Source organism: Callionymus lyra, chromosome 7 (genome assembly GCF_982586985.1).
Source record: "Callionymus lyra chromosome 7, fCalLyr1.hap1.1, whole genome shotgun sequence".
Taxonomy (NCBI): Eukaryota; Metazoa; Chordata; class Actinopteri; order Syngnathiformes; family Callionymidae; genus Callionymus; species Callionymus lyra.
This window is the reverse complement of record NC_141824.1, coordinates 13,795,979-13,812,065: the sequence shown is the minus strand read 5'-3', so window position 1 is coordinate 13,812,065 and position 16,087 is coordinate 13,795,979. Positions and strand designations below refer to the sequence as shown.

At 37.1% G+C, this 16,087-nt stretch overlaps 1 protein-coding gene across 6 annotated transcripts in view; it reads left to right on the top strand.

The window, feature by feature from the left end:
- Window positions 1-16,087, top strand: part of myo18ab (myosin XVIIIA b) — a 51,219-nt gene that overhangs the window by 28,850 nt on the left and 6,282 nt on the right. For 3 of the 6 annotated variants that reach the window (XM_087796426.1, XM_087796424.1, XM_087796428.1), the window contains 24 exons: window positions 458-665; window positions 799-908; window positions 1,622-1,687; window positions 2,085-2,213; window positions 2,828-2,971; window positions 3,054-3,143; window positions 3,392-3,511; window positions 3,877-3,988; window positions 5,000-5,127; window positions 5,711-5,865; window positions 6,095-6,218; window positions 6,807-6,914; window positions 7,002-7,094; window positions 7,322-7,432; window positions 8,319-8,423; window positions 8,592-8,738; window positions 8,832-8,945; window positions 9,732-9,848; window positions 10,356-10,439; window positions 11,219-11,356; window positions 11,839-12,024; window positions 12,100-12,239; window positions 13,131-13,175; window positions 15,690-15,812. In XM_087796426.1, coding sequence (XP_087652552.1) covers window positions 458-665; window positions 799-908; window positions 1,622-1,687; window positions 2,085-2,213; window positions 2,828-2,971; window positions 3,054-3,143; window positions 3,392-3,511; window positions 3,877-3,988; window positions 5,000-5,127; window positions 5,711-5,865; window positions 6,095-6,218; window positions 6,807-6,914; window positions 7,002-7,094; window positions 7,322-7,432; window positions 8,319-8,423; window positions 8,592-8,738; window positions 8,832-8,945; window positions 9,732-9,848; window positions 10,356-10,439; window positions 11,219-11,356; window positions 11,839-12,024; window positions 12,100-12,239; window positions 13,131-13,175; window positions 15,690-15,812 — 2,897 coding nt within the window. The remainder of the gene's footprint in view (window positions 1-457; window positions 666-798; window positions 909-1,621; window positions 1,688-2,084; window positions 2,214-2,827; window positions 2,972-3,053; window positions 3,144-3,391; window positions 3,512-3,876; window positions 3,989-4,999; window positions 5,128-5,710; window positions 5,866-6,094; window positions 6,219-6,806; window positions 6,915-7,001; window positions 7,095-7,321; window positions 7,433-8,318; window positions 8,424-8,591; window positions 8,739-8,831; window positions 8,946-9,731; window positions 9,849-10,355; window positions 10,440-11,218; window positions 11,357-11,838; window positions 12,025-12,099; window positions 12,240-13,130; window positions 13,176-15,689; window positions 15,813-16,087) is intronic. The other 3 variants (XM_087796429.1, XM_087796425.1, XM_087796427.1) reach the window with 2 other exon arrangements.

The window sequence follows — 16,087 nt, the reverse complement described above, 5'->3', positions numbered from 1 at the left end:
GAGGGAGAGTCATGAAATTTAAGCTGTCATTTTAGAAAATATTTTTTTAAATTTACATTTTGTCTATAGTTGTTGCAATCATGACAGTGGGAAAAATTGAATATAATTTCAATGTAAAGCATATTTGAACTGTTATTTCTATGTTATTTCCACTAGTTTTAATTCACATATCATAAAAAAAACAACTGTAAATTCACACAGAGAGGACTATATACTGTATATTGAAATATTTCTCAAACATGGCAATATGAATTTTTAGCTTCTAAATATACAATTGAAATCAAAAGTAATAAGTAATTCACTTACTGTACCTTTTTAACAGGAAATCAATTTAATACTCCTTTTTGGAGAAAAAAAAAAAAAAGAATGAACGACTTTCTGTTCTCTTCTCTCAGATATGTTTTTAACTTAAAACTATTTATTAAAACTTTCAAATCCTCTGCTTTTCTGATTGAAGGACGCTTTGATCGACATGGTGCACCGCTCCAAAGTCCACTTCATCCATTGTCTGCTGCCCAAAGCGGAACCAGTAGGTGTCGCATCAGATCCCAGGGTCAGCCACGGCGAGACCTCCGACTCGGGCCTCATGACTCTGGATGTGGGTCTCCTGAGAGCTCAGCTGCGAGGCTCCAAACTTTTGGATGCATTACGAATCTACAGACAAGGTGATGTATAATGGAAAACCTTAGTTTAACTTTTTATTTACATTAATTTTCTCTCTCTCCCAGAAGTTTGTCAAACATATCCTATAGTTTTCTATTGAAATCTTAGCTGACTCGTTTTTATCTTCTACTGCAGGATACCCGGAACACATGGTGTTCTCAGAGTTCCGTCGGCGCTTTGATGTTCTTGTACCTCATCTGACCAAGAAGCATGGTCGCCCCTATATTGTCGCAGATGAAAAGAGGGTGAGTTTTTTTCAACCCCCAATTGTTTGTGGCTACTGATCAGTGAAAGCTCTCAAAGATACTCTCTTATGTGAGTATCGCAGTGTCATCAACATAACATAAAACTTATTAAATTCATCAACCAAAGCCTCTTTTTAAATTAAAAATACTCTAAAGCATGTTTTTAAACTTGAGGTAAAAGTCTGTTTCAATGGACCAAATTGAAATGTCACAAAGTGAAAAAACAGGAGGAAGTAAACCATTGATGCAGTCGTTGTCAGGTAAAAAATATTTACGAAGATATTTGCAGGAATGTAGTACTCTGATTAGTTCAGGTTTTTTATTTGCTATTTTCCTCATGTCTGGCAAGAGAGCTGACACTCAAAGTCCCAAGAGACAGTCTACGAATCCAGGGATTGAACTGAGCAGATACACGTTATCCTTTATCGATATTGCAAATCAAATTACCAATTTTTTTTTTTCAGCCAAATTAAAAATGTAATTTTATAAAAGCAAAAAAAGTAGGTCAATAAAGAAGGTCATAATGTCAAGATGAATTGAATTTAGAGTTTGGCTGTGGTATGCATTTTAAGGATTAGTATGGAATTGTGTGTCTTTACGATCACTAGAAATTGAGTTAGTTTCTGAGGCCAGGTAAAAAAAGAGAATGATTTGTTTTTAAATATATTTGATATATGTTAAGCTTTTGACATTTTTAATTCCTTCTCCTTCAGGCAGTGGACGAGCTGCTGCAGTCCCTGGAGTTGGAGAAGAGCACCTATCACTTGGGTCTGAGTCGGGTGAGTAAAGATTCAATAAATAAACAATAAATCACTGTCTGTAAGTGCATTTTTTTTGTTGTTAAACCAAGATAATTTCCTTCTTGCTACAGTGTGTCAAACCATTTTTCACCTTTAAAGTATTTGCACGTTCTAATTCTCTTCATAAAACCTTAAATTTGTGTATTAACATGTAATAAAAAAATAGTTGTTTAATGAATGAAAACATTTAGTGAATGTTAAGAAATAAATGTAAAATATATGTTAATGCATGCTGCACTTAACATATCGTTAACTTCTGTGGTTACATTTTTTTAAAGAGCAGAAACGAGCAGAAATAGATCTAAGATTGTTTCCATCTGAATCCATCTACAAACCAATAAACATGTCTAAAGTTTGACTTTGGTGTTTATTTCAGGTGTTCTTCAGAGCAGGGACTTTGTCTAGGCTGGAGGAGCAGCGGGACGTCCAGACGCGAAGAAACATCATTCTTTTCCAGGCTGCTTGCCGGGGGAATTTGGCCAGACAGGCTTTCAAAAAGCGGAAGGTAAGGCTGCTGCAGGGTTTGACACTTTTGCTACGATAAATCGTTTTTTATTTGTGCGGTATTTAACTCTCAAAATTCATGTATATTTTTCCAATTACTTTATACATATTTGCGAGTAGTTTGTTGTATATGTGTACAAGTATATTCTCTGTGTTCTGACATTAGTCGGTAAATGATCTTAACTGGACATTTTGGATCAACCACAAAGTGTAAACTTGAGAAAATGTATTTTTTAGAGTAATGTTTTTATATTGAAGTGCCTCAGTGTCACAATATATGTGTCTAAATGAAAAAAACGAAACAAGAAAAGATTGGGCCGTAGCTACCCGTAAGCGTCCGACCTGCAGCATCTTTCTTCTAATTGTAAGAATGAGTCCAAAATCAAGCCGACCTACGAATATTTTTTCATTCTTGCTCACACATTCTGCATTTAGAAAACCCCACAGCCATCTTGAGAACACTTTGTGATCATCTATGGCAACTTTTCTAAAACGTAATCTAAGCTTTGTTGAATCATGTGCTGTAAGTACAGGCTCAAGCTTGTACCTTTGCATCACATTGTATTGAAGTATTACAACAGCATCATTACATTAAAATCCAAACGTTCTCAACAGATTCAGGAACTTGCCATCCGTTGCATTCAAAAGAACATAAAGAAGAATCGTGGAGTGAAAGGCTGGCCTTGGTGGAAGCTCTTCACCACCGTGAGACCTCTGATAGAAGTTCAGCTCACTGAGGAGCAGATCCGTGGGAAAGACGTACGTTTAAACACACAAACTCTCTCGCAGTGAACGGGTATTTATACTGACATGTCTCCTTTTTTTCTTCTTCTCTGAATAGGAAGAGATTTTGCAGCTGAAGCAGAAGCTTGAAAGAGTGGAGAAAGAAAGAAATGAACTGAGACTCAACAGTGACCGTATGGAGAGTCGAGTGAGTATGAACTAAATAATTATATTATATAAAACTGATCAAACGGCTTTAATTGAATAGAAATAGAAAAGCGTTTTATAATAATGTAATAACATAATAATATTTAATAGAATTACATTTGATTTAATGTGCAAGAATTGTTTGAATCGTACTATGTTTTATGGCAAGTCTTATTTCATAGTAAAACAATGGCAAATAATCTGTTATTTATTTTTCATTTTTAATGGCAATGTGTTGTTTTCCATCAGATCACAGAACTGTCTTCTGAGCTGGCTGATGAAAGGAACTCTGGCGAGTCTGCAGCTCAGCTGCTGGAGTCGGAAAGCTCTGAGCGTCTGCGTCTGGATAAGGACATGAAGGACCTGCAGGTAAAATAAAGTCAAGTCAAAGTAGAAGGAAAATCATCGGTGTAGTCATGAAGTCATTTGGTGACGTTTCTGTTCACTAGGAGGCTGCATGGTCCAGAAACACAGCCCTCATCTAGATAATAAGAATAAGAACTATATTGTTAGAAATTAAATTCTGAAGCTTAAAGAGGTTTAAATGAAGACCCAGTTTTTTGTTGACTTTGAATTTGTCTATGGACCAGGACATATTTGCATCATAGAGATGCTTTGAAATTGCAAACAGTAAATTCCAACTTGTTATAGTTTTAAAATGTTTTTTAAATTAAATTTTAATTCTCATGTCTGCTTGTGTACATCAATCATAACACTGTCCTCCTCGTCGACAGACCAAGTTTGACAGCATGAACAAGCAGATGGAGTCGATGGAGATGGAGGTGATGGAGGCTCGTCTCATCAGAGCTTCGGAACTCAACGGCGAGTTAGATGATGACGACACGGGTAAGATTCATTTATCTTGAAACGTCTCGGATAATGTTACTGGTTACCGTCACGTGGTTACACTGTTACCGTCACTGGTTTTAAGCTAAATAATGTGTGTTTTCAATGTCATTATCGTGCAAGTTTTCACTTGAAATGTGAGTGAGGATAAGCGTTGATCTTTCTTCAGACAAAACATGTCGCCAGTTGTTCTTTAGATGGGTCAGGGATTTGTCTGTGGTCCTTGTTGACTACAGTGTAGCAGATCCACTTGTGTGTTGTTGTTCCATATTCAGGCAATGATGTTAGTGATACAATTCATCCAAGATAAGGATTTGTTGAAATTATCGAGCATGTTGGTTTCATTCATTTGTTTTTTCCTTCATTGGTTTTATATATAGTCAAAATATTCAACAAAAACAATGTTAACTTTCAGCATTTCAATTTTTTTTTAAGGCAGAAAGTATTTTGGTCATATTTATCATGTTTTCAGAACGTATGCAAGTATTTATCATTGTAAATAATGATATAATGGCGGTTGAATCTCTTTTTATAGCTTAGATCAGTTTGTGACTTGTGTTCTCAAACAGTGACATGACATTGTAACTCCAGTTTATTCTGAATTAACTACGATAATTAAATAAATGAATTGCAAAAATAGATTTACAATCAATCAGGAAAATATAATAAATACATCTTGTAAGTCATCGCACAAGTTGAAATGCGACGGCTCTGTTTTTGAGATGAAAGTGTTGATTAATAAACCACAGACGATGAAGCCGCCATCAAACCACGTTGAATCATTATCTGTCGACCTTGACAGTGTTTGTTAAAGAGGACAGCTGGGTTGTAATTATCTTGTTCTCACGAGTTAGACGTGCTGCTGATGTTAAACCTCCCCTCGGATTCATTTAAAACTCCTGCCCTGTAATGTCATGAGAAGGTCATGATAACAAATCAATTGATTTGATGTGTTGCAGCTTCATCCAGAGGAATCCATCAAGATGAATAATTCAAATTGATATTTGACAGGAGGAGAGTGGAGGCTGAAGTATGAGCGAGCCATCAGGGAGATCGAGTTTACCAAGAAAAGACTGCAGCAGGAGTATGACGACAAACTGGAGCTTGAGCAGCAAAACAAACGCCAGCTGGACCGGAGGGTGAGTGATTTATATTTGACGAAAAGTTTATTTTTTTATCTTTCTCAAAGCACATTATCTTTATTTCTCTTTTTTAAGAACCAAATTCACTCATTTTTTTCACGTTTTGTAGTCATGTAAACCCCTTTTTAAGAAGATAAACTCTTGTTTTGTGGTCATTTATTTCCTCTGAAAAAAAAATACTAAAGATCGTTTTAGTTTTTATACCTCTGAAACTTTTTGACAGTTCTGACCACGGATCAGTTCTTGGTTAACAATCTGCTTCTCTAATCAGTGAATGGTTGAGATTGTTGTTTGCCTGTTGCTGTTTTAGGAACGAGAAGTTGCAGATGCACAAAGTCAGAGCGCTAAAGAGATAATTTCTCTCTGTTATATTCAAAGGGAAACCAAGAGGAGTCAGACTAATATGGTGGATGAATGAATGATAATATTTACTATGACATGAATCTTTTCATTATCAAAGCAAAAATAAACTTCCATAATTGGTTCATATTATCTCCCGATGTGTGTTTTTGTGTAAATCGTATTTAAAAGCATCTTCCCGTCGGAAACGTTTTTATTAATATTTGATGTTTATATGTAGATCAGCGACTTGGAGGCTGACAACGAGGAGTCACAGCGGAACGTCCAGCAGCTGAAGAAAAAGGCACAGAGGCTGACATCGGAACTGCAGGACACCAAACTTCACCTGGAAGGACAGCAGAGCCGCAATCATGACCTGGAGAAGAAACAGAGAAAGTAAATATCACACATACACTTAATAGAATTGTAGTTTGATACTTTTTCCCACCATTTTAATCATTTTAATAAGCAGTAAAACCAATATTTTCATGGTACACTTTTTAAAAAGTAGTGATAAAGACCCTTGAGTGCTTTTCTTCTTTGTGATTTAACCTACATGACACAGATTTTCATTGTTTATGACAAAATGTAAATGTTTAAACATGTTTGGTGTGTGTTTGCTCAGGTTTGACAGCGAGCTCAGCTCTGCTCAAGAGGAAGTGCAGAGGGAGCGCAGCCTCAAGGAGAAGCTGTGCAGAGAGAAAGACATGCTGTCAAGTGAAGCCTTCAGCCTCAAACAACAGCTGGAGGTGAGGATTCCATTCATAAATCTAATCTGATCATGAAACTGAGAGTCGGCTGTACTCTGTGTTTAATGTGTATTTATGTCAATGACGATGGAAACTTGTGAGATGAGATTTTAATAAATACTTTTATGACTAGTATTACTACATAGAGTCAGCTGAAAAATGGGTGTAGAAGCATCACATCAAGTTTCAGAGAGTTCAAGAAGACAAGAAACATGTTGCATCGTATTTTAAATAAACGTAATTGTCCGTTTGACCGACTTTTCAAGCTCCTATGTTTGACCTGCAGGTCAAATGTTTGACAACGTGTACTGTGACTCAAGCTTCTCAGGAAGCAAAAACAGGAACAAACATTTGTTGTCATAACGATCATTGTCATAAATTTGGAACTAGAAGTGATCAGTTTTCAACCCACAGCCACGTTAAATATTCTTTAAATTTAGAAATAAAAATCATTCATTTTCAAATGGTCCATAGAAAGTTGGATGATGCAACATAAATTCAACTTCCTGGCAAGTCAACACTGACTCTAGCTTCCTGTATTTGAGCGTGTCGCTGATCGACGCTTCACTTCTCTCTCTGCTGTCGCAGGACAAGGATCTGGAGGTGTGTGCTGTGAACTTGAAGCTGGATCAGCTGGAGGCCGAGCTGATGGACCTCAACTCTCAGGAGTCCAAGGATGAAGCATCGCTGGCCAAGGTTGGAATACCTTCTTATCTGTCACTTGTCTTTCTGTCCAGATAAGTCTTGGACTTGCACTGAGTTTGAGTGATTCTGCTTTTGAAGGTGAAAAAGCAGATCCGGGATCTTGAGGCCAAAGTGAAGGACCAGGAGGAAGAGCTGGACGAGCAGGCCGGCACCATCCAGATCTTGGAGCAGGTGCAGATAAACCTTCAAAAACTGTTTGCAAAAAAATCATACATTTTAAGAGGCAAACACTTTCTAAATCCTTTTTGGTATTTGACTTGTGATTGGACGTTTCCAACCTCAGCCTATAGAAGATTTTACATTTTTAGTTTTGAAGAGTTTTATTCTTATGGAGCAAAAGGTTATCAAGACATGCAGGATCCTTGTAACGATTATTGTCACCTCGTGCTGTTGGACAGGCCAAACTGCGTCTGGAAATGGAGATGGAGCGCCTGCGTCACACCCACTCCAAGGATATCGAGAGCAAGGACGACGAGGTGGAGGAGATCAGGCAGTCATGCAGTAAAAAGGTAACCGTGTTGCTTAAATCATGTGTGGTTGCATTCAGTAGCTGTTTAAGTTCAGTATAAATGGTCGTTGCTGGTGTTTGTATGTTGGCACTTTGTACTTTAGGTCATAATCGACACAAGGTAATGAACTTAACACGTAAAATTGATGTGAAAGTGAAAAAATGACTACTAAGATGAAGAGTGACGCAATTGCAATGACTGCTTTACTAATGAGGAAGTTGTTTTCACTTCACTTTAATGGCAATTTTATTTTCTTAACCAACCAAATACTTTTTTATTTATTTATTTACATTTATTACTAAGACGATGACTAAGACTGGTGGACGTGGCCAAGATTTATACCAACAACATTTATTTAACTTGCAAACTCAACAAGTACCATTGCTCTCAACAATTCTCTCAGTAACCTGAACAGCTCCCATAATGCTTTGCTGCCCAGTCAACCAATCACAACTTGATTACTTTTAACTGGGCCACAGAGATGGGATTTAAATACAGTATTGTAGCGACCAATCAGCCATCACTAAATGGAGCAGTGTGTAAAAAGAAAGGCATCATGGGAGTTCCCTGTTTTGTTGACACCATAATTAAGGTGGATGTGGTAATCGGTGGCTCCACTTAAGTGCTGTTTTTCCACTTTTTTAAATAAATCATCAGTCTGAAACGGACACATCAGACTAGACAGACAGTATTTAATTGTTTTTATTATTATTATTATTATTATTACTTTATTCCGTTAAAGTAACAAAAATAGGTTTTTTTAAATGTTGTTTTGCAACCTCGATTCGGTAATTATTATGTATTTCTTTTAAATCCAAAAAGTTTATTATTTTTGTGCAAACCATCTTAAAGAGGATCATAATGTGGTGGTTGTGTATGTTTGTAGCTGAAGCAAATGGAGGTCCAACTGGAAGAAGAGTATGATGAGAAGCAGAAGGTTCTGAAGGAGAAGAGAGAACTGGAGTCCAAACTTCTGTCGGCACATGACCAGGTAATTAGACCTTTTTTTTAAGCACATCTAGTGCTCCTGTATTTGAGAAAGTAAGTATTAGATTTATGGAGAAAAAGTTAATAATAATAATTAAGATTATTCTGTAAAAATATTTGACAGATGTGGTCGACTTTATAAGACACTGACTTGAACTCATCCCTGCTGTAGGTGAGGGGCAGTGACATCGAGACCGAGAAGCGTTTGAGGAAGGACCTGAAAAGAACCAAGGCTTTGCTGGCCGACGCCCAGATCATGTTAGACCACATCAAAAATAACGCACCCAGCAAGAGAGAGATCGCCCAGTTGAAGAACCAGGTACAAGTCTACAATCTGTCAATCAAGGTTCTCTTGTGAATGTGTGTGTCAACAAACACTATTAACGTCTATAACAACTGTTGTTCCGTCCAGCTGGAAGAGTCTGAGTTCACGTCCGCTGCTGCAGTGAAAGCCCGGAAGTCGATGGAGGTGGAGATCGAAGACATGCATGTTCAGATTGAGGACATTTCCAAAACAAAGCAGGCGGTGAGTCAGAATCTCTACAGTCTTTATCAACTCAATCTAATAAATCCAACACTTGATCACATGGATCTGCGTCTTCTCAGAGGGTTTCTTAGTCTTTTCAAATAAAAGTGTTTGATAAAGATGGATCTGATTCATGTCCACACTGATGATTCCTTTAGATACAACATGTTTAACTGAATCTAAAACAAAATAACAAATCAGGCCAAACAAGATTATTTACCCAACTGGTAAAAGGAAGTATGAATCTGATTATTTTCTTAATTATCTCTGTTTTTGTTATCTTTCATCAAACCCTATCATCAAATGTATTTCCTTCAACATTTTACTCTTAATGTAATTCTCTGTATTATCATTGTCACCCATAACCCCTTTTTCATATCTTTAACACTGACATCTTTATAGGTATTAAGATAAAAAATTAAACTTATTTATTTTTAGAAAACTCTCCAATGGGCCACATAAGAATAATTAGCGGACTGGATTTTTTTTGTTGCAATTTTCTGCTTATAATGATGAAAATAAATCCTCAAAACTAAAAACAACAGCTGCTTGGTGACAGAGGTTGACATGAGGCTTCTGGCAGGAGTGTCTTCATCTGAAAGAACTTAATGTAAAGGAGGATAAAAATCTTTCCTTCTCACTCACATTTTATGACAAAAACAAAAGCTAGACTGAGTCTTATTCTCTATTAAACAAGCCTTAGACTTAAAGTAAAACACATAATAAAACAATTTCGTATTTAAAACACAAGTATACTTTGTCTGATTTTGCGTTTTGTTCATTCAGCTGGAGGAACAGCTGAGTCGTCTACAGCGGGAGAAAAACGACCTGCAATCCAGAATGGAGGAAGATCAGGAGGATCTGAACGAGCTGATGAAGAAGCACAAGGCTGCCGTGGCTCAGGTGTGTGTGTATTTATATTTACATTTGTTTCTGTGAGTTCAAATGAGTTCAATTCAATTCAATTTCATTTAAAGTGTCTTATCATAACAAAGTTATCTCAAGACACTTTACAGTTAAAGTAAGACTATCGTGGCGAAAGGAAAAACAGATCCCAGCAGAGTTGTTTTCTCACACTGACGTGCAGATGTTTGATCTGCCTCGGCCGTAAATGATTCTAAATTGAAGCTGATAAATCATTGGCCGTCCTCTGAGGAGCCGAGTGCTTCATCTTCTGAGCCGAAAAGCACTCAGCTCTCGAGCAACACAACATTTCAGCACATTTATTAGTTGAACGTGTCAGTGGGATGTCACCGAGCCTCCTGGGTTCACTTTCGGGTTTTCCAACCCTTTTAATCTAATGGATTTTTATAAACACTAAACAGCTGAGCTATTATTGCAAATTTGAGCAATTTTTTGACATTTGCCGCTCCTTAATCTGACTGTCTCCGCTTCTCTTTTCGTTTCCAGTCGGCCCAAAACTTTGCTCAGATCAACGACCTTCAGGCGCAGCTGGAGGACGCCCTCAAGGAGAAGCAAGAAGTGCAAGAAAAGGTAGATGATCTTTAACTTCTAACAGTATTAATTTGAATGTTATTTAATTATTTTGATATGGCCTCTTAATGTACGAGTCAATTATTTAACATATTACATATTTATTTAGTTTTTTTCATTTTTTTTAAATTTAATTCATCAAATGTTTTTATTTCATTTGTATATTTTATGTTATTATTGGTATCAAAACACCACAATACACATGCACAACCAGGATAGAATGACGACAAAAAAGTTTGATTGTATAGTTAATATAGTGTATAGTAAATAATGTCAGTATTGGACAAAATAAGTATATTAAGCTTAATTTAGAATATATATACTACATTTTTTTAGAGAGAATCAAATTTATTTACTGTATGTGTGGAAAAAGTAAGTTTGTCCATCTGATCCTATTGTATTATGGACGATCAAACTGCTTAACAAAAAGCTCCTAACGGCAATTCTAAGATCTATAATTCAACTGAACATACTCTCTTCTATTTTTGGTTGTATTTTTTTCCACATTTGTTTTTATAATCAGGTCATTTCTGCTATTTAAATACTTAAAATGTCTCCCATTTAATCTGAATTTAACAACTGCAGAACCTCAACTTCAAAGATATATGAAATGTAGACGATTTTTTTATTGATATTGCTTCAGTGACACATGTTTTATTTAATATTGAGTCCAAAGTGTTTGTTGGATGATCTTTGTTTCACTGAAGGAGAGTGTTTTCTCACTCTTAACACGTCAAATAAATCTGTTTAGTGCGATAACATAATGTCTTTCTCTATAGATGCAATCCCTCCAAAGTCAGCTGGACTTCCAGGAGCAGTCGATGGTGGAAAAATCTCTGGTCAGCCGACAGGAAGCAAAGATCCGCGAACTGGATTCTAAACTGGAGTTTGAGAGAACGCAAGTCAAACGTCTAGAGGTGAGGGATACATTGTTGTCAGAGAATGATTTTTATTAAACTCAAACACATTTCCTTATATGATGGAAACCTTTTTTAAATAGAAATACACATTTTTTAACAAATTAAGTGCTTCATGATTCACAACTGTTGCTGTGGATCTTCTCAATAAACTAACAGGCATTGACATCCGCTAATGATTTTTTTATGGGCAATAAAAGACAAAAGTATAATTTTAGAGACTTTTTATCTAGTAAAAAAAAAAATGTTACAGCTGCTTTTATAACTGAGCTTTTTGAATGATAATTTTGTCTACACTGTTTTTAAAAGGAGCAGAAACTACAAGGTTCTACCTTCAATCTTAAATGTTTAGATCCCTTACTTGACTGCAAATTGCAAACATTGTTATTTGGATGCTGTTAAGTAAGAATGAGACATTTTCGATGACAAATTTCAAGTTTTTTGTAACTTTTTGTGACATAAGATTTTCTCTATTATGTTAGTGTGTGGTGGCTCGGCTGAAGGAGAATCTAGAAAAACTGACCGAAGAAAGAGACCAGCGCTGCAGCAGTGAGAACCGAGAGAAGGAGCAGAACAAACGCTTGCAGAGGCAGATCCGCGACATGAAGGAGGAGACGGGAGAGTTGGCCAAGAAGGAGGCCGAGGCCAGTCGTAAGAAGCACGATCTGGTAGGAGGAACCGTCGCACGCCGGGACGTTTTACTGTGTCATCTTTGTGTGACACTTTTCTCTCTTCTCTGCCAGGAAATGGACATCGAGAGTTTAGAAGCTGCCAACCAAAGTCTGCAGGCCGACCTCAAGCTGGCATTCAAGAGGATCGGAGACCTGCAGGCGGCCATCGAGGATGAGATGGAGAGCGACGACAACGAGGATCTGATCAACAGGTACAACACAAGTTCCTGATGGATCTTCTTATGGTTTTGAAAGAAGAAACAGTTCTATGAAGGTATAAAACATTATGAACACATTCAGACAACATGACGAAATTTTAATGTATTTATTAGGCTTCATATAAGAAGTCTTGATGATGGTTTGTGATCAACCTATTATAAGCTTTATTTAGTATAATAAGTGGTGGACGTTAAGAGCTTTAAGTGGAAACACTGAATTGTAATTACATTGTTATTATAAATATCACTTCTTATAATAGTTTACAAAGCTTGTAATCACTTGATAAATGTGATAATAAACCATCATAAAGCCATTCAAAGCCGTAAAGATGAATAATAATGTCCGATGAATGTGTTAAGAAAGTGTAGAAATTGTTTCTAATTAAACATATAACTTGTATTTTCATTCATTAGATATTGGACCTTTAATTAAATTAGCTCAAGTCTCCCACATTTAAATGTGTAAAAACGTTAAATATTTACAAGATCCGTGATTGAGAATATTATATTAAAGCACAAAATGAATTCATCTAAAATAAGTAAGTTACTTTTTGATTTTTATCATTTATGATTAAATGTCTATTCTTTCAATTAAGTAAGAAATATATCAATGTGTTGATTTAACCATCATTTCACCTGATGTTTGAATAATAAATCTCCATGAAGTCAAAGCTTTAAATGATTTTAAAAGCTTTTAATTTGCTCTCAAGCCTAAAATAATTGTGAAGGTTCGATGATTAGTTCAACTTTGAACTGGCTGCAGGTCGACGTCAGCACGACACTTTCACCACATCTCGTTTGTGTTTGAACATTGTTTCAACATCTTTGTTTTCTTTTCCATTGTTTTGTTTCTCTGGTCCACCCTTCAACCGTCACTTCCTCCAGTTTGCAAGACATGGTCACAAAGTATCAGAAAAGAAAGAACAGAACGTGAGGAACTTCAACATCTGCTTGTTTTAAGCTGCACTAGTGATGATGCGCTGAAGAAAAGTCACATTACGTCAAAGTTTTGTTTGGCTCAGAATACTTTCAAACCTCGTATTTAACATCAAGAGTTTAAAGCAACTGATCGTGAGAAATAACTTTATTTAATCGTGACAACAAATATATCAAAACAAAACCACATTAACCATTAACGTTAAATATATTTAAGTGTTATATATAATTATTTATCAGCTGAACTACAATGGGTTTTTTTATTTTGTAGCCACATGTGCTGAGATCATCTTCATTCTCTAAGACACTGATGTTTTTCATTCACAAAAATATACGTGAAGTGTCATAACTAGTTTTTGAGACTGTAAATATTGAAACTTAAAACTGGGTCACACAAGTTGTTTCTTTAGATTTTCTATGATGATTGATTTCATTTTAAACGGATAAAAAACCTCTTCACTTTACAACGTAGCCACCTGACCTGTGACCTTGTGACCACAAAACTGCTGTACGGCGATGGAGACGGCGGTTTCATTCATTTACGTTATGGTAGAAGTTCAGAGAGGAATTGTTGAAGCGTTCTCTGGTTTTTACAAAGATGTGGCAGCAATTACACTCTTCTAACAGTGGAGGGAGCCAGATTCCAACTATTCAACATTCTATAGAGCTGCTTTAAGGCGTGAAAGTATTCAGAGCCAACAAACTTTTTCAAAGTGTGTAGTCGGTTGTGCATCATCACTAGTGTTCTGACAGGAGTTTACTGCATGACCTCACTGACCTCACCGCACTGCCAGATGCATGAACACAGCCGAGGTCACGTGACCTGGTTCCTGCATGAAAACAAGCATCCGCCTTCCCTCCTCATCTCCCATGATTACCGCGGTTTATATATCTCTGCTCCGTGTACGAGCCTCATCATCGGGGGCCATCATCAAATATTCATCCCTCCCTCTCTGAGGCAGGATGTTGTCTCAGGATGACAACAGAAACTCGGAGGTGCTTCTCATCCATCTTTGACTCTCGCTCGTTTAATAATTCAGAACCTTCAAATGTCGAACAAAGCGCGTCCTTGCTCATCCGTTGACACACATGGAGCCCCGTGGTCCCCAAGTCAACGACTCCACTCGTCTGGATTTAACACGAGTGCTCGCATCACAATTCTGTGTGACAGTGACTCTATAATTTAATATTTTATTAAAAAAAAAAGCTCATTAGTGTGTGGTTTTGGTGTAGAACTTCATTGAAAAGTGATGGTGACAGACTAGTCAGAGCCATGTTTAACTTGACTAGGTGTGTATATGTTGAGGTGAATGAGTGAGACCACAGCGTGTTGTAATTACACATTTCTTCATTCTTCTTTTCGTTTTGTCATCCATACATCTTTGATTTCCCTATAGAAGCTTCCAAATGATGACTAAGATGCTCAATTTCTACTGTGTGAGCTCGGTTGTACAAGTTGTGTCGTTCCCAGCTGTGCACCAAATCACTGTGTCAACAAGCGACGTCAGGAGAGTGTTTCTATTTAGGGAATGTTTACTCTCTAGATGATAATAAGAGAATAAAAAGTTCAGCTTGAAAAACAGCTGAACTTTTTTAATTCCCATGCAAATAGGCTCCCTTTAAGAAATATTCGCAGAGCTATTAACTGTCCACCTTTGCTCATCTTTGCCAATTATTTATATATAATAGAATACAGCTTAGGTTAGGTAGAACTTTATTGATGAAATAGTTTTTTTTCCAATTAGACACAGCAATACAGCAATTATTCATAAAAATAAAATAAGAACAAGAACAAAGAGAAGTAAAGTGAAAGAACAAGATGATACAATCTAAGTCTAAATAGCTTGGATAGCATTGTGGCGGCGCATACCACCACCAAGGAGCTCATTAGACATAATTTTTTTAATTATGTTTACAAGCAAAGAACATAATGAACCAACGTCAGTGTAAAAACATCATCTTGATGGAGGAACAGACCATGTATATCATTTTATATTTAGCCATTATAAGGCTATTTAGTTTGAGTCGACTTGCACGATTAACAGAATACATTTCTGTAATGATTACAGTAACTGTATGTACTCGCAATGTTCTGTTATTCTTAGTATATCAGTGTGTGTGGGAGAGAGAGAGTCGTTTACCCGAACAAGAGGCTTTATTTTTTGTTTGTTTGGTCGTGTGAACTGAGAATAAAGAGTCACAAGGTAAGTGAGTGTATATTAGCATTTGATATACAACCTCGCCTCTGAGCCCAGCTTGCTTTTTTCCCCAGAGTAATAAGAACCAAGTCTGAACCGACTAATGCTCAAGAAGTATTTGCTGAACTCCTAACTCGATGTGTGTTGACAGCTAACATCTAATACCTCTTTGTTTCCCCTGCTGTGTCGGCAGCACGTGCTGTTCTCCAGCTCTTCCACCACTTACTTCTTCACCCTTTTTTTCCTTCTGCTGCTCACTGACACGTCGACTGTTCTTCTACTAACTTCTCGGTCTCTGGCTCCTCACCAGTCCGGGGGCTTCAGACACCGACTCTGAGGCGGAGGATCGGGTGGACGGGGTGAAATCTTGGTTGTCTAAAAGCAAAGGATCGGCCAAAAACTTCTCAGATGACGGAAGCCTTAAGAGTTCCAGGTGAGTCACCGAAGGTGTTCCTATGTTTCGGCTGTCAAGTATTTCCCAAAAAAAACCAAATAACCTCAGGGCAGGACTGGACTCTCAACTGTGGTTGTGGGCGTCTGGCTCACATTTACCTTCAACTCTTTAATGTCTTACAGCCCTTGTGGCTCCTCCTCTAACCTTTGTGGAGTCAAACCACTAACTCGGCTTCAGGTACTAATGAACACAAATGGTATAAACTAGGCCACCGGTGTCAAACTCAAGCCTGGGGACAGATCCAGCCCGCTGAG